General features: G+C 50.6%; 1 protein-coding gene across 1 annotated transcript in view; it reads right to left on the bottom strand.

Moving 5' to 3' along the window:
* The window catches only part of trim65 (tripartite motif containing 65), a 98,854-nt gene that overhangs the window by 43,138 nt on the left and 29,023 nt on the right, over window positions 1-26,693 (bottom strand). Inside the window, exon 3 of the mRNA XM_072483013.1 lies at window positions 17,414-17,647. Coding sequence (XP_072339114.1) covers window positions 17,414-17,647 — 234 coding nt within the window. The remainder of the gene's footprint in view (window positions 1-17,413; window positions 17,648-26,693) is intronic.

The raw sequence follows: 26,693 nt of genomic DNA, 5'->3' as shown, positions 1-26,693 counted from the left end.
AATCTCACTCACTAGGGCCATGCCCAATACACTTTCCAATCTACGCATGGACAGACTGTTGTTCCAGTCTGATAATTAATCACTATCAGCTTTTCGAGGTGTTAACACGCTAACAACCTTCCTCCTAACTTTTGATAAATATATCCAATGTGACAGTTTTTTCAAAGTCAAACTTGTCACTGCAACTCAGGCAGTCTTTGGGGCCAGCTGCACTCGAAGTGTCCACCAAGCTTAGTGATAGAAACTGGGCGGCATGGTCAAGCTGGGCCAAACGGCCTGTTTCCATGCTGTAAACATCTGTGACATTTATGACAATGGGTAGAGTTAGAAGGTGATCGGTTCAGGACCCGCTCCAGAGACTTGACACTGGAGACTTTCGGAGGCGATGTTAAACTGAGGCCCAATCTGCCCTTGAGGATGAAATGAAAAATGAAATGAAATGAAAATCGCTTATTGTCACAAGTAGGCTTCAATGAAGTTACTGTGAGAAGCCCCTAGTCGCCACATGCCGGCGCCTGTTCGGGGAGGCTGGTACGGGAATTGAACCGTGCTGCTGGCCTGCCTTGGACTGCTTTAAAAGCCAGCGATTTAGCCCAGGGAGCTAAACCAGCCCCTGGATGGACATAAAATATCCCACAGAACTATTCAAAGATGAGCAGGGAAGTTATGCTGGTGACCCGGCCAACATTATCCCTCAGCCAACACCTAAAACAGATTAATTTGTGATTTATTTTGTTGCTCCTTGTGAGATCTGGCTGTGCATTTTCTATATTACAACAATGACTACCACACACACCATTAGATGTAAAGCACTTTCGACCATCGCCAAGTTGTAAAAATCCTGACAATTTTTCATTTCCTGCTTTGGTGATGTAGTCCCAGGGCACAAGCGGAAATGGCTGTTAATTTTTGCCATCCATTTCTTTGGTACACTGATGATTTCCTACAACACAATCCTCTGTGAGCAGTTTTTAAACAGGTGCAGCGTCCAGGAAAAAATGGATTAGTGTGGGTGGAAAAAGAACAAAAGGGCAGCTGCGATCATGGGTGGATCCAGAGTATGAAGGTTGAATCCATGCGGAATCAGTCCGAGCCCCAGTCAATGGCTAAGAGATGTGTGAGTGAAAGCCATGTGGGTATAAGACAGCAGGAGCAAGGCAACACATGCGGTGGCTGGACTAGCTATCCAGGGTAATGATCTGGAGACCCAGTTCAAATCCCATCTCGGCAGGTGGTGGAATGTAAACTCAATAAAATATCTGTAATTAAAAGTCCAATGATGCCCATGAAATCACTGCCGATTATTGTAAAAAAAAACATCGGGTTCACTGACGTCCTTCGGGGAAGGAAACCAGTCTGACTTACAGGTGACTCCAGACCCACACAGCGATGCAGTTGGCTCTTAATTGCCCCCTCTGAACTGACTTAGCAAGCCACTCAGTTCAAGGGCAATTAGGGTTGGGCAACAAATGCTGGCCCAACCAGTGAGGCCCACATCCCAAGAATGAATTTTTTAAAAAGTTCCTCAAGCCATACAGCAACCCAGACTTGGAATTCGATCACCACTCTTTCACTGTCAATGGAGCAAATTCCTGACAGCATGCTGGGTGTACCTACACTACATCAACTGCCGTGGTTTGTGTAGGCGGCTCACCACCACCTTCCCGGGGGCAATTAGGGATGGGCTTGCCAGTGACGCCCAAATCTCATGAAAGAAACAAAAACCCTCATCACAGTCCATATCCTTGGGTTCATTCTCTGATTTGCCCGACTCTTTACCCTGAATTGACACTTGCTGGAACGCTGTTCGTCTTTACTATCTTCCAATTCTAACGAAAGCTTAATCATCAACTCCATTTCTTTCTCCACAGATGCTGCCAGACCTGCTGAACAACTCCAGCATTTTCTAATCGGCAGCCGTAAGTGTCAGAAGCTAAAAAGTGACACTCCAGTAACCTTAAAAAAAGTTGCTTCCAGCAAGTTAATGCTCTTAACTGTGACTCATTCACATCACGCCTTTGAGAATCCTGCTGTATTCCTGCTGAATCAGGTTTCCCGGTCCAGACCTTTCACAATCCCATGGATTTCCACACTAGTTTTGGTAAGTGCAGATTTCAGGCGTCACTGAGGATGATTCAGGCACACCGTTCTGGGCTTGTTGCTGACAAATCTGGACTTGTGTGTTGTTCTATTGAAAGTACGATTTGCTCTTGTGTTAGTGGCTACAATTTACACTGCTGGAGTTCAAGGTCAGCTCCCTTTAACCACACCTCAAAGAAAACCTAGAAAAGGACAAAAACTGCCCAGCCATCTTAAAAACTGAAATTCAAAAACAGACCGGCACAGAGGGCTTGAAATGAGAGGTTCTTGTATAAATATCAGACGTAATACCCAGTAGACAGAATGCATTCAGTTCTGAGGAATGTATTCCATAGATAGTTGAGTGATCTGGATATATAACTCTTGGATCCGAGCAGAGTGACCACAAGGAATCAAGGTTTGGAGTCAAAAAGAAAGTTTTAGGCAGCACGGTGGCACAGTGGTTAGCACTGCACTCTCACGGCACCGAGGTCCCAGGTTCGATACCAGCTCTGGGTCACTGTCCGTGTGGAGTTTGCACATTCTCCCCGTGTTTGCGTGGGTTTCGCCCCCACAACCCAAAGATGTGCAGGGTAGGTGAATTGGCCATGCTAAATTGCCCCATAATTGGAAAAAATTAATTGGGTACTCTAAATTTATAGAAAAAAAAGAAAGGTTTAATCATACCCACAAAACTCACTCCACTCCTCAAAGGATTCTCCCGCCCCAGCCCAAATCTGGGTCGGGGTTTTATCCCAGGGAAGCCCCACCCTTTAATGGGGAAGTTCATACTCTGCTGAGGTCACGGGGGACCTTTTTAAAAATAAATTTAGAGTACCCAATTATTTATTTATTTATTTATCCAATTAAGGGGCAATTTAGCGTGGCCAATCCACCTAACCTGCACATCTTTGGATTGTGGGAATGAAACCCACGCAGACATGGGGAGAATGTGCAAACTCCACAAGGACAGTGACGCATGGCCGGGATTCAAACCCGGGTCCTCAGCGCCGCAGTCCCAGTACTAACCATTGCACCACATCCCGCCCGAGTTACGGGGAACCTAACAGTTCACAACCTGTGACCTCCATAAGGGTTATAACACTCCATCCCCCGAAGGCATGAGCGGCGTCCACCGCGACAAGAATGTTGTGAAGATCCCTGGTCCTCTTTGCCCGGGGCTGGTGCTCGGGCACCATCCATATAACACATAGAGGCGTGTAACACACAGAAGACCATTGATTCCGAGTGGAGCATCGAGGCGACGCTGACGTAGTTGCGCCCGCACTTGCGCCCAGGTCTTCGGTCCCCGGCGCCTGTGTCTCCATATCAGAATCGGAATCGAAGATCGCTGCATCCATCACCTCCGCGTCCTGGAGGTCCAGAAACTGAGAGTCTGGTGCCTGTGGTAACAGTGCAGGACACTGGATCAGGGGAGCCGGGACATCAGGGAGCAGGCTGGTTAGCACTGGAACGGTGACTGCGGAGGTGGTCCATGTGTCTGTTTGCCTTTCAACTCTGCACCCGCATTGTATAGAAGACTGGTCCCATCTGCTTTGGTACCACACCCTGGATCCATGCAGCTCCGGCACCTTAATTCCTAATGTGCACAGATCAGCCAACGAAAAATGCCGTAGGGGTGCTCGCCTACCAGAATCCACTTCGGACGGATCTTGTCCACTCCGGACCTTCCCGCCATTGTCCAACAGTATCTAGCTCAAGCGCGTGCGAAGGCATCACCGCATCAGTACCTCCGACGGTGCCACCCCTGCTGTGACATGAGGCGTGGTCCAATAACAAAAAAGAAAATGGGACAGATGCGTCTGCAACCGCATCTCCTGCTTGAAAGTCTGGATTGCCGCTCAGCCAACCCGTTCAAGGCCGGGTGGTACGGAGCGGAGCAGATGTAGCAAATCCCATTTGTCCTCAAAAAGCTGCCATCCCATTATCGGAAACGGAATACCGTGGACACTGAACGTCTGGGGGAGTGGTTCACCCGTGGCCTTTGAAGTTGTGGACCGCACGCGGTGGACATCCATCTACTTCGAGTGGACATCGACCATGGTAAGGAACATCAGCCCTTGGAACGGCTCAGCAAAATCGAGGTGAAGGTGTGACCACAGCCGTCCTGTCCATTCCCACGGGTGGAGGGGCACTGCTGGCAGAAGCTTCTGGTGCTCCTGGCACTGGCTGCACTGTTTGGTGAGCCCCTCTATGTCGACTTCGATGCCTGGCCACTGACCGCATCTTCAAGACCCCGGGATAGCCATAATGGAGGTCCTGCAGAATGGAGTTGGGATCACGGCACGTGTCTCCAGAGGAGGGCGTCATCCTTAATGCTGAGCTCCATTATCTTCATTGTGAAGGTCTTTAGGTTGTCCGGAAAAGTGCGGTACTGACCCCCCGATGAGATGATATACCAGACACGAGCTAACTGCAGATCCATCTGGACCCAGGCCCAGATCCGGGACACTGTGACAAGCAACATGTCCATTAAATGCAAGGTGGCTATGTCTTCGCTGACGGAGTGGCCATCGGCGGCCTGGTCGGGAGGGGAAGGCATGAGGGGCTGTTTAGCGCAGGGCTAAATCGCTGGCTTTGAAAGCAGACCAAGGCAGGCCAGCAGCACGGTTCAATTCCTGTAACAGCCTCCCCGAACAGGCGCTGGAATGTGGCGACTAGGGGCTTTTCACAGTAACTTCATTTGAAGCCTACTTGTGACAATAAGCAATCTTCATTTCATAAGGGGTCATCGCTCCAGGGCGGTTCTCCATCACAAATTCATAGACCGCCAACAGCAATGCCCATTGCTGAATCCACATGGAAGTGAGAGGAGGAATCGCCCTGTCCTCAACCAACCCCAACAAGAGTTTGTGGTCCGTCAGCACTGTAAAAGTGTGGCCAAAGACGTACTGATGGATGTTCTTTATCGCAAAATCCAAAGCCAAACCATCCTTCTCAATCTGGGGGTAAATCCGCTCGGCTGTGGCGAGTGTCCGAGAAGCGAATGCGATGGGATGTTCCATTCCGTCATCCATGTAGGGGGGTCATCCGGTGTAAACGGGCCAGCAGGATCGCGAGGTTAATGATAAATTTCTTGTAAAAAGAGTGGAGAACTGTTGGTCCGATCAGAAGAGGGGCCTGTCGGATTGCCCATACTTTGTCCTCGGCCGGGTGAAGGCCGTGGCAATCAACACGATAACCCAGGTATGTAACATCTCTCTGCAAATTCGAAACACCAGTGGCCACTAAACGTTGGAGAATCTCACCGAGGTTGTGGATAGACCAACAAGAGGCAGGGCCACATTCGATTTGGTACTGGGTAATGAACCGGGCCAAGTGTTAGATTTGGTTGTGGGAGAGCACTTTGGAGATAGTGGCCACAATTCGGTGACTTACACTATAGCAATGGAGAGGGATAGGAACATACGGCAGGGCAAAGTTTATAACTGGGGGAAGGGTAATTACGATGCAATTAGGCAAGAATTGGGGAGCATAAGATGGAAACAGGAACTGTCAGGGAAAGGCACAATTGAGATGTGGAGCTTGTTCAAGGAGCAAATACTGCGTGTCCTTGACATGTATGTCCCTGTCAGGCAGGGAGGAAATGGTCGAGTGAGGGAACCATGGTTTACAAAAGAGGTTGAATGTCTTGTCAAGAAGAAGAAGAGGGCTTGTGTAAGGATGAGAAAACAAGGTTCCGTTAGGGCACTTGAGGGATACAAGATAGCTAGGAAGCTCAAGAAAGGGCTGAGGAGAGCTAGGAGGGGGCATGAGAAGTCCTTGGCGGGTAGGATCAAGGAAAACCCCAAGGCTTTTTACACTTATGTGAGGAATAAAAGAATGACCAAGGTGAAGTTAGGGCCGGTCAAGGACAGTAGTGGGAACGTGTGCATGGAGTCTGAAGATATAGGAGAGGCCCTAAATGAGTACTTTTCTTCTGTGTTCACAAAGGAAAGGGGTAATGTTGTTGAGGAGGATAGTGCGATACAGGCTGGTAGGCTGGAGGAGGTAGATATTCGGAAGGAAGATATGTTAGAAATTTTGAGAAGCCTGAGGATAGATAAGTCCCCTGGGCCTGATGGCATATATCCTAGGATTCTTTGGGAGGCGAGGGATGAGATTGCAGAGCCTTTGGTTTTGATCTTTATGTCCTCACTGTCTACAGGAATAGTGCCAGAAGACTGGAGAGAGGCGAATGTTGTCCCCTTGTTCAAAAAAGGGAACAGGTATAACCCTGGGAATTATAGTCTCGATTCGGTCATTTGTAAATTATTCGAAAGGGTCCTGAGGGATAGGATTTATGATCATTTGGAAAGATACAGCTTAATCCAGGATAGTCAGCACGGATTTGTGAGGGGTAAGTCTTGCCTCACAAGTTTGATTGTATTCTTTGAGGAGGTAACTAAGTACATAGATGAAGGTAGAGCAGTTGATGTCATATACATGGATTTTAGTCAGGCGTTTGATAAGGTGCCCCATGGTCGGCTCATGCAGAAAGTAAGGAGGCATGGCAAAGAGGGAAATTTGGCCGATTGGATCAGTAACTGGCTATCACATGGAAGACAGAGGGTGGTGGTAGATGGTAAATTTTCATCCTGGAGCCCAGTCACCGGCGGTGTACCACAGGGATCAGTGCTGGGCTCTCTGCTATTTGTGATTTATATCAATGACGTAGATGATGGAGTTAAAGGTTGGGTTAGTAAATTTGCTGATGACACCAAGATTGGTGGAGTAGTGGATAATGTGGAAAGCTGTTGTAGACTGCAAAGAGACATTGATAGGATGCAGAGCTGAGCTGAAAAGTGGCAGATGGAGTTTTACCCTGATAAGTGTGAGGTGATTCATTTTGGTGGGACAAATTTGAATGCGAATTACAGGGTTAACGGCAGGGTTCTGAAGAATGTGGAGGAGCAGAGAGATCTCGGAGTTCATGTCCATAGATCTCTGAAAGTTGCCACCCAAGTGGATAGAACCGTGAAGAAAGCCTATAGTGTGTTAGCATTTATTAACAGGGGGATTGAGTTCAAGAGCCCTGAGGTTATGCTGCAACTGGGCAAGACCTTGGTGAGACCACATTTGGAGTATTGTGTGCAGTTCTGGTCACCTTATTATAGGAAGGATGTGGAAGCATTGGAAAGGTGCAAAGGAGATTTACCAGGATGCTGCCTGGATTGGTGGGTAGGCCTTATGAGGAAAGGTTGAGGGAGCTGGGGCTTTTCTCATTGGAGCGAAGGAGGATGAGAGGTGACTTAATTGAGGTGTATAAGATGATGAGAGGGATAGATAGAGTGGACGTTCATCGACTTTTTCCTTGGATGTAGCTGTTACAAGGGGGCATAACTATAAGGTTCATGGTGGAAGATATAGGAGGGATGTCAGAGGTAGGTTCTTTATTCAGAGAGTGGTTGGGGTGTGGCACGTAGGAACTTTCAAGCATTATTGGATAGGCATATGGAGTGCACTAGAATGATTGGGAGTAGGTTGATTTGATCTTAGTTTCAGACTAGTTCGGCACAACATCGTGGGCGAAGGGCCTGTACTGTGCTGTACAGTTCCATGTTCTGGAAGTGTTCCTGGTCCGTCGAATCCGGTAATCAGCACACCATCGAGGTAGACCACGATGCTTGGTAAATCCCGCAGCATGATCTCCATGACACGCTGGAATGTAGAGCAGGCTGACGATAGCCCAAAAGGTAGCCGGGTACGCACATACCACACGCGGTTTGTATTTTTCGTCACAAACCTCCTGGATCCTGGATCAAGACCAGCTTTGCATAGATGTCCTCTATACGCAGGATGGGGTAGCGGTTCAAATGGGAAACGTGGTTAATCGTCATCTTGCAGTCCTCGCAAAGACATATGGTTTCAGCACAGGCATGGCTGACGCTACCCAATCTGCGAATAATACCAAGGGGATGATGCCTAGTCGCTCCAAACAGTTGAGCTCAGCGTCTACTTTTGGCCGCAGGGCGTGCGGAACTGGCCGGGCACAGAAATAGTGTGGCTGTGCCGACTGGTCGACGCAGAGTCTGGCCATGGCCCCCCACATAGTGCCCAAAACTTCCTGGGAAATCTCTGGGAACTTCACTTACACGGCTTCCGGACCATCGGGTACATGCAGGAAACCCTTTGCCAGTCAGGGCGGAGATGCTTCAACCAATATCATCCTAGCAGACTAGGGCCACTTCTGCGCACCGCAACCAGGGTGAAACGAGAGAACAGCCTCTTATTCGACGGGGACCACCAAGTTACTGGCAATGGCCAACCGTTTGCCAGTATACGTGGCCACTTTTGGCGCAGTGATGCAGTTCACTTTTGGTATTTTTCAACATTCTTGCCCAAATAATTCATCTGCTCCCGGGGAGGGCGATTGCGCTTGGCAGTACGGTGGGAACATGGGTCCTACTTCGGGTGTCTTTCAGCCCGGTTCGGTGGTTTCTCCGATCTGGTTCCTCTGGGTTGGGAAAAAATATTCATCTGATGTCTCTGAGCTCCACCGACAACGGTCCAGCTCTCGTCGGTAACACCCCCAAAGTAGGAGGCCGGAATCTTTGGTTCTTGAAGACAGGTTGAGGACCTCCAAACCTTGCAGGTCCTGCACCCCTTGTTCCGCACTCTCGCTGGATATGCAGATTTTGACTTCTCTCTGCAGGTCCAAGCGTGATTCAGTCAGTAGCTGCTTTTGGGTCGTGGATCCCGCAAACCAGTCTGACTCGCAATGTTTCTGACAAGGATGTCCTGAACTCGCAGAACTCCGCGAGCTTCCTCAAGTGGGCCAAAACCTCAGGCATGGACTCCCCTTGGTTTGAGCGGCCATATGAAAATGGAAACGTCAACGCCTGGGGTTGAAATGTTCACCCACTAACGCAACCAAAGTGGTGAAAGACTATGAGCGCGATTGTCCGGAAAAATTTCTAAGTATGGTAGTGAGCAGGAATTGCCACGAGCTTCCCGTCGTTCGGCCCAGCGAGGCCAATAACACAATTCAACGTTAATTGGACCACTTAACGAGGCCTCATGGGCTTCTCGCCGTAAATGAAGACTCGCCAGTTTATTCGCTGGGACTGCACTCGCCAGCCCCCGCTAACAGGATCGAGCAGCACTTAAGCTGCACTTGCTCAGCCAACTCCAGCCAGCTCACAATAATGGTGCCGAGGAGACAATGATCTGGGGAGGCTGCTAGACATTGTGGAGGCCAGGAGGGATGTCCTCAACCCCCAAGGGTCCAGGAGAGTCAACCACAGGGCAGCCAGTGATGCCGGGGATGAGGTAACGTCAGCTGTGAGCTCAGGGAGTGTGACCAGGAGTCCTCCAGTGCAGGAAAAAGGTCAACAATGTACACCAGGCAGCACGCGTGACTAGACACCAACACCCCCCCCCCGCCCCCCCAAGGGAGAACACCCCCCCAACTCTTCTTGCGACCCCCCAACCCTCCCACAAACCCCTCCCCCTTCAACACCCCACCCCAACCCCTCACTTCTCACCCCCTCCCCCCCCTACCACTATGAACCATGCGTGTGGTACAAAGAACAAAGAAATGTACAGCAGAGGAACAGGCCCTTCGGCCCTCCAAGCCAGTGCCGACCATGCTGCCCGACTAAACTACAATCTTCTACACTTCCTGGGTCCGTACCCCTCTATTCCCATCCTATTCATGTATTTGTCAAGATGCCCCTTAAATGTCACTATCGTCCCTGCTTCCACCACCTCCTCCGGTAGCGAGTTCCAGGCACCCACTACCCTCTGTGTAAAAAGCTTGCCTCGTACATCTACTCTATACCTTGCCCCTCTCACCTTAAACCTATGCCCACTAGTAATGGACCCCTCTACCCTGGGGAAAAACCTCTGACTATCCACTCTGTCTATGCTCCTCATAATTTTGTAGACCTCTATCAGGTCGCCCCTCAACCTCCGTCGTTCCAGTGAGAACAAACCGAGTTTATTCAACCGCTCCTCATAGCTAATGCCCTCCATACCAGGCAACATTCTGGTAAATCTCTTCTGCACCCTCTCTAAAACCTCCACATCCTTCTGGTAGTGTGGCGACCAGAATTGAACACTATATTCCAAGTGTGGCCTAACTAAGGTTTGATACAGCTGCAACATGACTTGCCAATTCTTATACTCAATTCCCCGGCCAATGAAGGCAAGCATGCCGTATGCCTTCTTGACTACCTTCTCCACCTATGTTGCCCCTTTCAGTGACCTGTGGACCTGTGCTCCTAGATCTCTCTGACTTTCAATACTCTTGAGGGTTCTACCATTCACTGTATATTCCCTACCTGCATTAGACCTTCCAAAATGCATTACCTCACATTTGTCCGGATTAAACTCCAGCTGCCATCTCTCCGCCCAAGTCTCCAAACAATCTAAATCCTGCTGTATCCTCTGACAGTCCTCATCGCTATCCGCAATTCCACCAACCTTTGTGTCGTCTGCAAACTTACTAATCAGACCAGTTACATTTTCCTCCAAATCATTTATATATACTACAAAGAGCAAAGGTCCCAGCACTGATCCCTATGGAACACCACTGGTCACAGCCCTCCAATTAGAAAAGCATACTTCCATTGCTACTCTCTGCCTTCTATGACCTAGCCAGTTCTGTATCCACCTTGCCAGCTCACCCCAGATCCCGTGTGACTTCACCTTTTGTTCTAGTCTACCATGAGGGACCTTGTTAAAGGCCTTACTGAAGTCCATATAGACAACATCCACTGCCCTACCTGCATCAATCATCTTTGTGACTTCCTCGAAAAACTCTATCAAGTTCGTGAGACACGACCTCCCCTTCACAAAAACATGCTGCCTCTGACTAATACGTCCATTTGCTTCCAAATGGGAGTACATCCTGTCTCGAAGAATTCTCTCCAGTAATTTCCCTACCACTGAAGTGAGGCTCACCGGCCTGTAGTTCCCTGGATTATCCTTGCTACCCTTCTTAAACAGAGGAACAACATTGGCTATTCTCCAGTCCTCCGGGACATCACCTAAAGACAGTGAGGATCCAAAGATTTCTGTCAAGGCCTCAGCAATTTCCTCTCCAGCCTCCTTCAGTATTCTGGGGTAGATCCCATCAGGCCCTGGGGACTTATCTACCTTAATATTTTTTAAGACGCCCAACACCTCGTCTTTTTGGATCTCAATGTGACCCAGGCTATCTACACACCCTTCTCCAGACTCAACATCTACCAATTCCTTCTCTTTGGTGAATACTGATGCAAAGTATTCATTTCGTACCTCGCCCATTTCCTCGGGCTCCACACATAGATTCCCTTGCCTATCCTTCAGTGGGCCAACCCTTTCCCTGGCTACCCTCTTGCTTTTTATGTACGTGTAAAAAACCTTGGGATTTTCCTTCACCCTATTTGCCAATGACTTTTCGTGACCCCTTTCTAGCCCTCCTGACTCCTTGCTTAAGTTCCTTCCTACTTTCCTTATATTCCACACAGGCTTCGTCTGTTCCCAGCTTTTTAGCCCTGACAAATGCCTCCTTTTTCTTTTTGACGAGGCCTACACTATCTCTTGTTCTCCAAGGTTCCTGAAAATTGCTGTATTTATACTTCTTCCTCGCAGGAACATGCCGGTCCTGAATTCCTTTCAACTGACACTTGAAAGCCTCCCACATGTCAGATGTTGATTTGCCCTCAAACATCCGCCCCCAATCTAGGTTCTTCAGCTCCCGCCTAATATTGTTTTAATTAGCCTTCCCCCAATTTAGCACATTCACCCTAGGACCACTCTTATCCTTGTCCACCAGCACTTTAAAACTTACTGAATTGTGGTCACTGTTCCTGAAATTGTCCCCTCCTGAAACTTCTCCACCTGGCCGGCTCATTCCCCAATACCAGGTCCAGTACCGCCCCTTCCCTAGTTGGACTGTCTACATATTGTTTTAAGAAGCCCTCCTGGATGCTCCTTACAAACTCTGCCCCGTCTAAGCCCCTGGCACTAAGTGAGTCCCAGTCAATATTGGGGAAGTTGAAGTCTCCCATCACCACAACCCTGTTGTTTTTACTCTTTTCCAAAATCTGTCTACCTATCTGCTCCTCTATCTCCCGCTGGCTGTTGGGAGGCCTGTAGTAAACCCCCAACATTGTGACTCCACCCTTCTTATTCCTGATCTCTACCCATATAGCCTCACTGCCCTCTGAGGTGTCCTCCCGTAGTACAGCTGTGATATCCTCTCTAGCAGTAGCGCAACTCCGCCACCCCTTTTACATCCCCCTCTATCCCGCCTGAAACATCTAAATCCTGGAACGTTTAGCTGCCAATCCTGCCCTTCCCTCAACCAGGTCTCTGTAATGGCAACAACATCATAGTTCCAAGTACTAATCCAAGCTCTAAATTCATCTGCCTTACCCGTAATACTTCTTGCATTAAAACATATGCACTTCAGGCCACCAGACCCGCTGTGTTCAGCAACTTCTCCCTGTCTGCTCTGCCTCAGAGCCACACTGTCCCTATTGCCTAGTTCTCCCTCAATGCTCTCACCTTCCGACCGATTGCTCCCGTGCCCACCCCCCTGCCATACTAGTTTAAACCCTTCCGTGTGACACTAGCAAACCTCGCGGCCAGGTTATTTATGTCTCTCCAGTTTAGCTGCAACCCGTCCTTCTTATATAGGTTACACCTACCCCGGAAGAGCTCCCAGTGGTCCAGATAACGGAAACCCTCCCTCCTACACCAGCTGTTTAGCCACGTGTTTAGCTGCTCTATCTTCCTATTTCTAGCCTCACTGGCACGTGGCACAGGGAGTAATCCCGAGATTACAACCCTAGAGGTCCTGTCTTTTAATTTTCTGCCTAGCTCCCTGAACCCCTGCTGCAGGACCTCATGCCCCTTCCTGCCTATGTCGTTAGTACCAATATGTACAATGACCTCTGCCTGTTTGCCCTCCCCCTTCAGGTGCCCTCTACCCGTTCGGAGACATCCTGGACCCTGGCATCAGGGAGGCAACATACCATCCTGGAGTCTCTTTCACGTCCACAGAAGCGCCTATCTGTGCCCCTGACTATAGAGTCCCCTATTACTATTGCTCTTCTGCGCTTTGACCCTCCCTTCTGAACATCAGAGCCAGCCGTGGTGCCACTGCTCTGGCTGCTGCTGTTTTCCCCTGATAGGCTATCCCCCGACAGTATCCAAAGGGGTATACCTGTTCGAGAGGGATACCTGCGAACGATACCCCCTTGTATCTCCTCAGGAAAAGCTCTGCCATAATTGTCGGGAGAGGGCCCAGACTGGCGATGGGATGCTGGACTTAAGAATCCTGACCTCTTTCAAGGAGCGTGCCCCAAAGGTGACTGGCACGGCTGAGGACAGATCTGTCACTCCCGCAGAAGCTGGCGGACGCCGCAGAGGTGAGGGACCATCAGGCTCTATCTGTAGGACCTGTTAAACGTGAGTTGTTATTGCCTTACTGACTGACCCATCCATCCCTCCCCCTGACCACATGTCCATTCTCCCGCAGGTCATCCAGCCAATGACGCCGGCCCATGCCGCCTAGGTTGCTTGGCAGTGCCAGGCTCGCATCTAGGGCAGCACCCTCTCCTCTCCCAGGAGAACACCTCGGAGGAGAGCTCCAAGGTTGACGTGTCACAGCTGTCATCCTCGCCCTCCACCAGCGCAAATACACACACCTCAGTGGGACATGTTAGTGGACAGGTTTCTCGGGGACAATCTGATGAGCACCACACTGCTGATGATGCACATCAGGTGGAGGCAGGAACCCCCAGGCGAGACAGCAGTCGGAGGTCTGCTGGATCCCAGGGACTAGCTGGGTCCCAGCCTGATGCTGAGCCTGTGGAACAGGGTGGCCCGGAGCTGATGGAGACGCTAGGGAGTAGCCGGGACATTCAGAGGGGGATGTCAGTGTCACTCCAGCAGATTCATAGCCGATTGGAGGAGTCCCAGAGGCTTTGAGTGCAGGCAATGTCTCTGGCAATGCTTGGCACCGAGGCCAACCCACTAGGGTGGCAACTGCAGTGGAAAATCTGGTGCACAACGTCGGCACCATGCGTAAAGGTGTCCAAGGCATCGGCAATTGGTGATGGCCATGGCTGAGGGTCTCAACAGAATGTCTGACTCACTGGGGGATGTCACCCAGTACCAGGCCGACCTTGATGGGGTTCTGCGGGACATGTTCCGCTCTCAGATGGACATGGCCGAGGGGCTGCGGAGCTTGTCGCAGTCGCAGGTGGGCATTGCCGAGGCGCTGCAGAGCATGTCCCAGTCACTGAGAAGCATCGCCGAGGGTGTCCACACAATGATGATGCAGGGACAGCTGGGGCTCGAACCAACTGCCCCTCTGTCCCAAGGTGAACCTTAGGTTCGGGAGGAAGGAGGGCTGGTTGCCAACCTGGACCCGTCCCGTGGTGTGGCAACGGTCGCCACCAGCTCCACCAGGATCAACCCTTCGGATGAGGCCGCGCCTCGAAGTCAGCACACAGGACAGGGCGGGACAGCTGTGCATGTGCCGTCGACAAGTGCACCAGAACCCTCCAAGGGCATAGTAAGGCATGGGGTGAGGCAGGCAGCTGGCTGCCTCCACCACTGATGTGCATCCTGGGGAAACACAGAGGTAGTGGTAGAGCTAGGGGGGCAAAGCACATTGAGGATCACTGCGGCACCATCGGGAGAATGGGGAATTGTAAAACACATTAAACACCCTTGTGCACAACCAGTTGATGCCTTTGTCACTTTCTTCTGCAATGCGGGCTTACCTCCGATCCCTTGGCCCATCTCTCTAGGCATTCCCCCCTCCCTGAGGCACCCAACCACCCTCTGGCCACAGCCGGAGCTGTGTCTTTTCCCCTGGGTGCTCAGATGTTGGCTGCTGCGTGTGTGGTGTTGTCTCTGTAGTGTTCAGGCATCAAGGCAATGACTCCCACAAGCGAGGCCCCCAGTGCATGCCCTTTGGGAAGGGTGGTGCCCTGGCACTGCTGGTGCCACATGGGCACCCTGGAAATGTGAATATGGCACCCTGACCATGCCACCTGGATGTGAGCCTGGCACTGCGAAGCTACCCAGGTGGCATTTTGTTTGCGCATGCGCAATCGGGCCGGGGTTGCACGGTGTGGAGGGCCGGGGGGAGGGTCCAATGTTGCCTTTTGGGCTGGGGGGGGGGGGGGGGGGGGGTGAGGAGGAGAAAGAGGTTGGGATTCTTTTCAGGGCCACGGAGATCAGGTCGCCATTTTTAAATGGCGTCTGATCTCTTGCTACAACGGGGAGTTCCGGCGAACAGAGTTCCCCATTGTAAAAAACAGGGCTACGTGCGGCCTTGGCCGCGCGTTCCCCATTTCGGCCCCTTATTCAAAGCGAGTTAGCAGTGCGAGTGCCTGGAAGCACACGGCTAAACGCGCTCGCTGGGGACGTTGTTCCCTTTTGGGAAGAATTGTCTCCAAAGTGTCAAACTGCACTTAACTCCATCACCAAGTATACCAGAAGCTCGTCAAGATGGGATTATCTCAATTCCAGTTATTTGACCTGAGAGAGACACAGGTAGATGGAGAAATAATTAAAGTTTTGAAATGTGTAATCAACATGTTTAATGGTCAGCCCGCTGGGGTTGTTTGGTTGTTCTTGGAATTAAAGTGTACAGGATTCAAATGACCATCCAGTGCTCCAGTGTGGTGTAATATCTGGGGACAGAGATCAATCTGCCCATTCATTTAATGATGGGAAATCCGACACAGTCAATGGTCAAACACCAAATTTCTGATATTAATGCCTGTCTCATGAGTTTATGCTCCATTAATGTTCAGCTGTAAGATGAGGCGCTGTGATTGCTGGGGTTCTGGTCGTGGTTCCCTCCCAGACCCAATGATTTCGGCTCAATCTCCCTTTCAGTTTCTACTGCGGTCTCTCTTTCTCTCACTCCCACTTTCCCCCTATCTGCCTATATCTCCTTCTCTCTCTGTCTATCTCGGTCTCACCTTCCAGCCTCCACCTTTCCATCTCTGTCGCCCTTCAGTCTCCCCATTTCCATCTCTGTGTCTCTCGTTCTCTGGCTCCCGTCTTTCAATCTGTATCTCCCTTTTTACCTCTCTCTCTCTATCCCATCCCTCTCTTTCTACCCTAGTTGTCTCTCTCTCTTTTTCACCTCCCTCTCTTGATCTTTCTATCTCTGACTCTTATCTCTATTTGATCAATATTGCTGAGCTCAGTGTTCTGAACTGCTGCTTTGCAATGCCACAAATGACGCTGGGTGACAGGTATTTGAAGAATTCTATTAAAACCCATGTTCTGCTGCTGATTTCACTCTCTTAGGCTCAGCAGGGTTCCTTTCAACAGCACTAATTTCAGAAGAGTGGAGGGGCAGGATTTCCTTCTTCAACTTCAGGTGCTTGAAGGGTGGGTTATGTAGAACATTAATAACAGGGTATCTAAGAATGGGCAATAAATGCCTACCTTGCCAGCTACACCCAACATCCCGTGAATTAAAAATAAGAGAAATTACTGATCGGTCGAACCAACAGGAGAAGTTACATTTTGTCTGCTACAGCAAAATGAAATTAGACGGTGGTAAGGCAAGTTTTTTAAATTTGTGATATATGTTGAAATTGTTATATATTATATTTCATATTTGTGGTAGAAATTTTATTAAACGCCCTGTTGTACAATACATACAGGCTGTGTGTCTACTAAAGCTATAATTAAGGAGACATAAAAGGTGGGGTCATGATTGGTTTTAACCATGTACTTGTTTACAGAGAGATGGCTAATGGGATATTGTTTTGATTGCTGGAGATTCCCTGGAGAGTAGATAATTTATGAGGGATTGTATTTAGTCCTAGCTAAGCAGGTGATGGAACATCTTAGTTGGATACAGATTATGTAATTAATGGGAGGAGCCAGGTATTTCTGTAGTTTTGCCAAACACTGTTAGGTTGAGCAAAAGTGTCTGACAAGACAGAAAGGATCTTCAGGTAGTTCCTGAAATGGTTCTCTCTCTCTCCACAGATAAGGGTCTCTGAGGTCAAGTAACCTGAGTTACAAGCGGCATTTGAACTGTATTGGGTTGCTTAATTGGAATTTGTGGTAGTGTAGATAATAAGTTCAAGTTTTTTCTTTTTATTTAAGAACTGTTTAACTGTTAATTATAAAGCAATTTCTTTGATATTAACGTGGTTTATTCTGTGTTTAAATTAAAGTTTATTTTAACATAAAAGATACCTTTTGGTCAGAGTCAACAGCCCTGGGGTGAAGCATCCTTTCCTCAGTTTTACAAAAAGAAAAATTGTTTGGGGTTCTCGACTGGGATTCGAACAAATGTTGGGGTCTGGTCCACTATCCTAACACATTCAAAATGGTAGCTTTGGGCCATCCATACCTTTAAAATCTGCACGGAGTCATTGCTCTTTAAGATGGTCGCAAGCTTTAGCCTGACCTCTCTCAGCTCGATACATTTCTCCTCCAGTCTCTCCAAGGCACTGTCAGCCTGCTCCAGTGCCACCTGCTCCTCGTTTTCAATGTACTTACTCACTTTGTCCTGCACCTCCTCCAGCTCCATCTTTAACATGACAAACTTGTTGACATAGTTTGTTTGTGCCCGAGAAGCAGAGTCCTGAAATCACAGTGAACAAATCTCATCAGTGGAATCTGCTGATATTTCCACTCCTCCTTCACCCCCAGGCCTGCTCTCTGGATGGCCATCAGTTGTGGTTCAGTGACAGCATTTTCCCCCTCAGAGTCAGAGTAGAGCAAAGCATCGAGCTGTCACTCTCAGTACAGTCAATGTGTCAGCAAGTGCATACTTTGCCAATTATATTGTTTAGCTTTATTATATTGGTTAAGCCTTATTAAAGGCAGGTGATGGTAATTGGCTCAAACTTCAAAAGGGTATAAATGCACACAGCTGGAACTGTTACAGTGGGGGAACTATAAGGAGTTTGTACCTCGGCTGTGTGTAGAATAAACTTACTGCAGCTTGTCTTCCCTTCAGTATTATTCCTCCATCATATCCTATGATTGAATTTAACATGTTAAGGGGGTGCTTCACTGTTGAAGCTCTTGCCTTTGAGGTGAGATGATAAACCGAGTTTCTGCCCTCTTGGATGGATTTAAGAGATCCCATAGAACCCTTTGAAAGAAAAGATTTCCTCTCCCGTCCTGGCCAATGTTTATCCCTCAAGCAACACCTAAAGATTACCTCAGTACGCGCATGCCAGAGTGTGTGCACATGTTAGGGAGGATGTGCACCTGTATTTGCAAACATGCATGTTGCCGTGGGTGTAATTGTGGGCTAATTGGTGAATAGAATAACACCGGCCCTGTTCAATCATCGTGCTCTGTCCCCATTTACGGAATACCATCGAACTCCAATGCCCATGTAACTCTTCCTCAATTTAGAAGAGAAATGTGCGAGGAATGGGAATCATTATTGAAACTGTACAGTCACAACCTGGAGGCAACATATATACTGGCAGCTTTGTCACAATGGGGAATACTTTGCTACGAGTCACAGTGGCACGATAAGAAAAATCTTCATTCAAGCACATCTCCTGATACCTGCTCCAATTACAGCTCAGTCGAGGAAGCTGCCTACAACTTTAGAAACACTTCATTGCAATTTATCCAAAGTGTTTGCCAATGTGACCCTCCATTAACAATTTGAAATTAACATGACCCCAGATATCAGCAATAACAAAGCAGCAGTCAAGCAGTTGTTCGATCCACATATAAACAGACATCATGGGCATGATTCTCCAATAATGGGGTTATGTCCCCATGCCCGCGAAAAAACGCATGCGAATCACTCTGGACTTACCTGGAGGAAGTCCAGCGTGATTCTCCGATTTGCAGGGAGCTAGCAGGGCCCCGGAGTGCTCCTCGCAGCTCCGGCTGCCAATACGGGGCCCTGCATTTCCGGTCGGGGGTCTGTGCATGCGCACGAGGTCGGCCTTTGTCGGCCGCCTCACGCAACATGGCCGACCCACAGCGCATACCAGCACCAAGAGAGAAGCCCCCCTCCGATAGCACGCGCCCGCGGAATGGTGGCCCCCGATCAATAGCCTGGGCGTCCTGGAGGCCTCCCCCCCCCCCCTGTGAATGATCCCTCTGCCCCCTCCCCAGGGCGGCCGCGGACTGAGTCCGCAGCCACCACGCCAAGTGCCCACCGGGTGGAACCATGAGAGAACCACACTGGCGGGAACTTGGCCAGCTGCACTTGGAGAATCGCCGCGGGGCCTCTTTCAATGGCCCCCGACTGGCGCCGCGTCTGCCGCGCGAGCCCGGTTGGCGGCGATTCTCCAGGGACCGGAGAATGGTGGGAGCTGCTTCGGACCCGATCTCCGGTTTGACACCCATTCTCCACCCGCGCCGAGCGCAATTTTGGCACAGAGATTCCCGCCCCATATATAAATATGAAAATCTGGGTTTTAAAGTACTTTGTAAAAGTGCTAATTTTCTATGTACCCATGGAGGACGCATCAAAGTTATCCACATTCCCCAATTACAAAAGGCTTGGTGAATCACGTCATCCTCCCCCCTCTCACACACATTATAATGAATTCCTCTACCAATAACATCAACCTCCTCCCCCCACAGTCCCTCCCCTCGACACACACAAAAATCAGACCCTATCGCCCCTCGCACGCAGAAATAAGCCTCTATTCCCCCCACCACACAGAGTAATCAGACCCTATCCCACGTAAACAGAGTAAGCAGTCCTTATGCCCCCTCACATACAGTAATCATCCCCCATCCCCCTCACACACAGTAATCCCCTATCCCCCCTCACACAGTAATCAGTCCCTATCCTACTCACAGAGTAATCAGCCCCTATCCCCCCTCACTCACAGTAATAATCCCCTATCCCCCCTCACTCACAGTAATAATCCCCTATACCCCCTCACTCACAGTAATAATCCTCCCCGCACACACAATAATCAGCCTCAATCCCCCCTCACACACAGTAATCAGCCCCTATCCCCCTCACACACAGTAATCAGATCCTACCCCTCTCACACACAGTAATTAACCCTATCCCCTTCACACAGTAATCAGCCCCTCTACCATCACACATTAATCAGCCCCTATCCCCCTCACACACAGTAACCAGCCCCTATCCCCCCCTCACACACTAATCAGCCCCTATACCCCTTCACACAGTAATCAGCCGCTCTACCCTCTCATACAAAGTAATCAGCCCCTATCCCCCTCACACACAGGAACCAACCCCTATCCCCCTCACACACAGTAATCAGCCCCTATCCCCCTCACACAGTAATCAGCCCCTATACCCCCTCACACAGAAATCAGCCCCTATCCCCCTCACACACAGTAATCAGCCCCTATCCCCCTCACACACAGTAACCAACCCCTATCCCCCCTCACACATTAATCAGCCCCTATCCCCCTCACACAAAGTAATCAGCCCCTATCCCCCGCACACACAGGAACCAACCCCTATCCCCCTCACACACAGTAATCAGCCCCTATCCCCCTCATACACAGTAAGCAGCCCCTGTCCACACCACACACAGTAATCAGCCCCTATCCCCCTCATACACAGTAAGCAGCCCCTGTCCACACCACACACAGTAATCAGCCCCTAACCACACCACACAAGTGTCTCCTCTTTACAGTTACCATTTGGAGAAGAGGGAGCTCCCAAACCCAAACACTGTCTCTACGACCCTGTTAGGGGCTGCAAATCACAGTTTGAGAAGCCCCATCTTAATGGCTGTCTGAAAGTCACCCTGGCCTCCTCGGACCTGGATGTGGTGAGTTTGGGACGGCACACTCAGAACTTAGTCAGTGCCACAGCTAAAATGGCATGGGCTTTCTGCCAATGTCATCGGGAGCCGTCGCCATTTTAATTAGGACCCCCCCCCCCCCCCCCCCCCCACCCACTTCTCTGGGACAGGCGACCTGTACTTTGCCTAGAAACCTGGTTTTGTACTTATTCGTTGGGAAGAAGGCATCGCTGGCTTGGCCAGCATTTATTGCCCATCCCTGGTAGTGGTAGTGCTTGGGGCAGGATTTTCTGTAGACTGCAGTGTAAACACCAACACCCACAACTCTCACCATCTTTTTTTCTATAAATTTGGAGTACCCGATTATTCTTTTTTCCAATTAAGGGGCAATTTAGCATGGCCAATCCATCTCACCTGCACATCTTCGGGTTGTGGGGGTGAAACCCACACAGACACTGGGAGAATGTGCAAACTCCACACGGACAGTGACCCAGGGCCAGGATTTGAACCCAGGACCTCAGCACCCAGTGCTAACCACTGCGCCACCATGCTGCCCCAACTCTCACCATCTTAATCTCATCTCTCACGGTTGTTGCTGGGTGGGGGGATTAAAATGCCCTCTATAAGGGATGGTGAGTGCAGCTGCCTCCCAGTATGGGTGACTAATCTATCAAACTGAGCAGTGGCTCTGACTGGGTACAAATATTTTCCCTACTTAGGATGAGGTAGCTGAGTAAAGATGGCAGTCGCCGCCATATTTAGCACAGTGACTACATTTTTTCTATAGATCAGCAGAGCAAGCACAAGGCAGGCCCGACGGCTGCAAATGGAAAGCTGACTGCAGCTGTGAGTCAGATAGCAAGAATAGTGGCCTTAAATTTGGGAGGTGTCTCACAAACACTTGTGGTAGTCACCACTGATGTATATATTGTATATATAGGATTTGATATAGGTGCTTTACGGTAAGGCCCCTGAACTACAGGTATGGGGGTAGATCCCTGCCTGCTGACTCCGTCCAGTAGGTGGAGTATAAATATGTGCGCTCCCAGTACAGCAGCCATTTCATCAACTGCTGTAGGAGGCCACACATCTCAGTGTAATAAAGCCTCGATTACATCCAACTCTCGTCTTTGTGTAATTGATCGTGCATCAATTTATTACACTGAGTTTTTCAGAAGATGGAGCTCCGCATCAAGCCGGATCGCCTGCAGCTGCATCCGCAATCAGACAATGCCAAAAAGGACTTTGAACATTGGCGAGCCTGTTTTGAAGCGTACATCGGGTCTGCGCCAGACGAAATTCCAGAAGCACAGAAGCTCCAGATCCTTTACATGCGGCTGAGCTCCAACGTCTTCCCACTTGTCCAGGACGCGCCGACCTACGCAGAGGCCATGGCGCTACCGAAGGAAACCTACGCTCAGCGGACTAACACACTCTACGCCAGGCACCTCCTCTCCACACGGCGTCAACTTCCCGGCGTGTCGGTGGAAGATTTCTGGCGCGCCCTGCTCCCCCTAGTTAGAGACTGTGACTGTCAGGCCGTTTCGGCCACGGAACACTCGAATTTGCTAATGAGAGACGCATTTATTGTGGGCATAGGGTCTGACTACATCCGCCAGCGCCTCTTAGAGGAGGCCACGCTCGACCTCGCGGCAACCAAAAAACTAGCACTTTCAGTTATGGTCGCATCACGCAACATTCAGGCCTATACCCCCGACCGCGCGGCCAACCCCCCCTGTGCATCGTGGACTCCGCAGACGGCCGCCCCATCGTGGATCCCATCAGCGACCGCCCCCAGCCAATCCCACGCCTGTGCCGCGTGGCAGCCAACCAAGCCTGGGGGCCCAAATGCTACTTCTGTGGGCAGTCAGAACACCCCCGACAGCGCTGCCCAGCGTGGAGCGCCCTCTGCAAGACCTGTGGCAAGAAGGGACATTTTGCTGCAGTGTGCCAGGCTCGCTCAATCGCCGTTATTGTCCTGGCACCCCCCACGTGCAGCCAGTGGGCACCGCGATCTTCCCCTCCTAGGACCACGTGCGGCCAGTAGACGCCGCCATCTTGCTCGACTCGTAACACGCGCGGCCCGTGGGCGGCGCCATCTTGTTTATCCCAGGACCAACGGGCGCCGCCATCTTGCTTTCCCCACAACACGTGCGGCCCGTGGGCACCGCCACTTTACCCGACTCAGGACCCATGCCCGTCGGGCACTTCATCCAGCTGCTCATCGCCTGCACCCATCAACGACCAGCCGCATCTCGCCTCGGTCACGATTGACCAGTCTCGACCACACAACCTAGCTACTGCTTCAACTAAAGTGAAGGTCAACGGGCACGAGATCTCCTGCCTACTGGACTCCGGGAGCATTGAGAGCTTCATTCACCCCGATACGGTAAGTTGCTGCTCCCTTGCGGTATACCCCGCTAACCAGAGAATCTCCCTGGTCTCTGGGTCCCACTCCATGGCGATCCGGGGCTACTGCATCGCCACTCTTACTGTCCAGGACGTGGAGTTCAGCGGCTTCCGCCTCTACATCCTCCCCAACCTCTGCGCTGCCCTGCTACTCGGCCTGGACTTTCAGTGCAACCTCCAGAGCTTAACCCTGCAATTTGGCGGGCCCCTACCACCCCTTACTGTTTGCGGCCTCACGACCCTCAAGGTTGACCCACCTTCCCTTTTTGCAAACCTAACCCCGGATTGCAAACCCGTCGCCAACAGGAGCAGACGGTACAGCGCCCAGGACAGGACCTTCATCAGGTCTGAAGTCCAGCGGCTGCTTCGGGAAGGCATCATCGAGGCCAGCAACAGCCCCTGGAGAGCCCAAGTGGTAGTGGTCAAAACTGGGGAGAAAAACAGGATGGTCGTTGACTACAGTCAGACCATCAATCGGTACACGCAGCTCGACGGGTACCCCCTCCCACGCATTTCTGATATGGTCAATCAGATTGCACAGTACCGGGTCTTCTTGACAGTAGACCTGAAATCTGCCTACCACCAGCTCCCCATCCGCAAGGCGGACCGCCCATACACTGCATTCGAGGCAGGCGGCCGCCTTTACCACTTTCTTAGGGTTCCCTTCGGCATCACCAACGGGGTCTCGGTCTTCCAACGGGAGATGGACCGAATGGTTGACCGGTACGGGCTGCGGGCCACTTTCTCGTTCCTGGGCAATGTCACCATCTGCGGCCACGATCAGCAGGACCATGACGCCAACCTTGCCAAATTTCTCCACACCGCTGACGAATGTGATATAAAATAGTTACTTTAGAGATATTAGTTAATGTAATGTAGAAATAAGCCACTTTGACTCTGGTTAGTTCAGAGACAAAGGATGTTAGACCGCATGGGGAAAGCAGGAAGAGGTGTGTCTACGAGAGTGATGCTGGATTGATAGGGGCCAGAGAAAGGGATTGGAAGTGAGCCAATCAGAATAGATCAAACAGGTCAGGAGGGATATAGGCTGACCTATGGGCGTCGAGTATGTGAAACTTGATACCATTTGAATTGATTTGCAGAGATCCCTTTGTCTCTTTGTTCATTCGCTTTCTGGGATGTAGGAGACTGGATGTCTCTTATGTTTCTGTGAAATGAATCAAGCTTGCAAGCTGAATAAAATAACTTCTTTTTACGTGCAAATCCATCTCGACTTTTATTGAGGCCAGACTGACGGAGAAAGAAATTTGGGAATCAACATTTGGTGCCGAAAACCGGGATTTCTCAGGGCGATCCTGATCCAACTGCGAAATCAGAATTAGACTGATTATGAACAGGAGGATGGGGAACAAAGGGCCCTCAATGTAGAACTGGAAAACGACCGCGCATTGATTGTTCCCCTCTTCTTATCGTCTGATTAGTCTGGTCACTCGCGGTTGGCACAGAAAGACCGCCTCGACGAAATCACAGGTCACTCTGGGGATTAGCATTTTAATTGATGGGATTTCATAGAGTTAATTCGGCTCTGGTAGGCTGTATTGTTGATGTGACATTTAAAATATAAATGGTTCGACTTCCGGGTGCGGCGATGACCAGCTGAGTCGCACGTTTCGGCAGCTCCCTGTGAAACGGACTTTTGGGCTCTTGATAGGAGCCCCAACGGCAATTTTAACGGCTGAAAACACCGTGCGGTAAACCAGAAGGGTGTTCCCCCTGGACACGGATGGAAAAAGGAGAGGAAAGTGGCCGGATTGCAGCGGATCCTTTGGAACAACGGCAAGGAAGGCAAGCAGAAACCAAGATGGCGTCGGAAGGTGGCAGTTTCATATGGGGCCCTGAACAACAAGAGTTTTTGAAACGCTGCGTGGAGGAGATAAAAAAGGAAATGAAGAAAGCGTTGTTGGCCCCGATATTACAGGCGATTGAAGGGCTGAAAGAGGAACAAAAGACCCAGGAGCAGGAGCTTCGGGTCGTGAAGGCGAAAGCAGCAGAGAATGAAAACGACATACAGGGCCTGGTGGTGAAGTCGGAGATACAGGAGGCACACCAGAAACGATCTGTGGAGAGGTTGGAGGCACTGGAAAATAACGCAAGGAGGAACAACTTGAGGATTCTTGGCCTTCCTGAAGGTGTGGAGGGGGCAGACGTCGGGGCATATGTGAGCACGATGCTGCACTCGTTAATGGGAGTGGAGGCCCCGACGGGTCCGTTGTAGGTGGAGGGAGCATACCGAGTTATGGTGCGAGGATCGAGAGCAGGAGAAGCTCCCAGAGCCATAGTGGTGAGATTTCTCCGTTTTAAGGATAGAGAAATGGTCCTTAGATGGGCGAAGAAAACTCGGTGTAGTAAATGGGAGAACGCGGTGATCCGCGTCTATCAAGATTGGAGTGCGGAGGTGGCGAGAAGGAGGGCGAGCTTTAATCGGGCCAAAGCGGTACTTCACAAAAAAAAGATAAAGTTTGGAATGCTGCAACCGGCAAGACTGTGGGTCACATATCAAGGGAGGCACCACTACTTTGAGACGGCGGATGAAGCGTGGACTTTTATTGTAGAAGAAAAATTGGAATGATTGGACTACGAAAATGAACGTTTGGACAAAGTGGTGGGACGAGTGGGGGGGGGGGGCGAAGATTAATTATGATTAATCCTGCGGTATGGTAACTTTTCTTTCTCCCACAGGTGGTGATGGGGGGAGGTGGGGAGGGAGAGGAGATGGGGCGTTGGCCATGGGAGGCGGGGCCGAGGGAGAGGCGCGGGCTTGGTTCCCGCGCTATGATAATTATGGTGGGAATAGAGAAGCAGGAAGGAGGGGGCGCCGCACGGGGCGAGCCGTGATCACGGGGGGAAGCCGAGGTCAGCCAGAGTTTGCTGACTTCTGGGAGCAACATGGGGGGAGTAATTACGCTAGCGGGGGGTCTAGCGGGGGGGGGGGGGGGGGGAGGGGGGAATTACTGGGTTGCTGCTGCTGGGGAAAGGGGGGAGTGGGTACGGGAAAGGATGGGCGGGGGGGCACCGTCTGGGAGAAATACAGCCGCGTGGGAACTGGGCGAGAAGCTGGAAAAAGATGATGGCTAACCGGCAAGGGGGGGGGGGGGGTAGGAAGCCCCCCAACTCGGCTGATCACGTGGAACGTGAGGGGGCTTAACGGGCCGATAAAGAGGGCACGAGTACTCGCACACCTTAAGAAACTTAAAGCAGATGTGGTCATGTTACAGGAAACGCACCTGAAACTGATAGATCAGGTTAGGTTGCGCAAAGGATGGGTAGGGCAGGTGTTCCATTCGGGGCTGGATGCGAAAAACAGGGGGGTGGCTATATTAGTGGGGAAGCGGGTAATGTTCGAGACAAAGACTATAGTGGCGGATAACGGGGGCAGATACGTGATGGTGAGTGGCAAATTACAGGGAGAGATGGTGGTGTTGGTAAACGTGTATGCCCCGAATTGGGACGATGCCAATTTTATGAGGCGAATGCTAGGACGCA

This window comes from Scyliorhinus torazame, chromosome 18 (genome assembly GCF_047496885.1).
Source record: "Scyliorhinus torazame isolate Kashiwa2021f chromosome 18, sScyTor2.1, whole genome shotgun sequence".
NCBI classification, from domain to species: Eukaryota; Metazoa; Chordata; class Chondrichthyes; order Carcharhiniformes; family Scyliorhinidae; genus Scyliorhinus; species Scyliorhinus torazame.
Note: the sequence above shows the minus strand (reverse complement) of the source record. Positions and strands in the feature narration are given on the sequence as shown.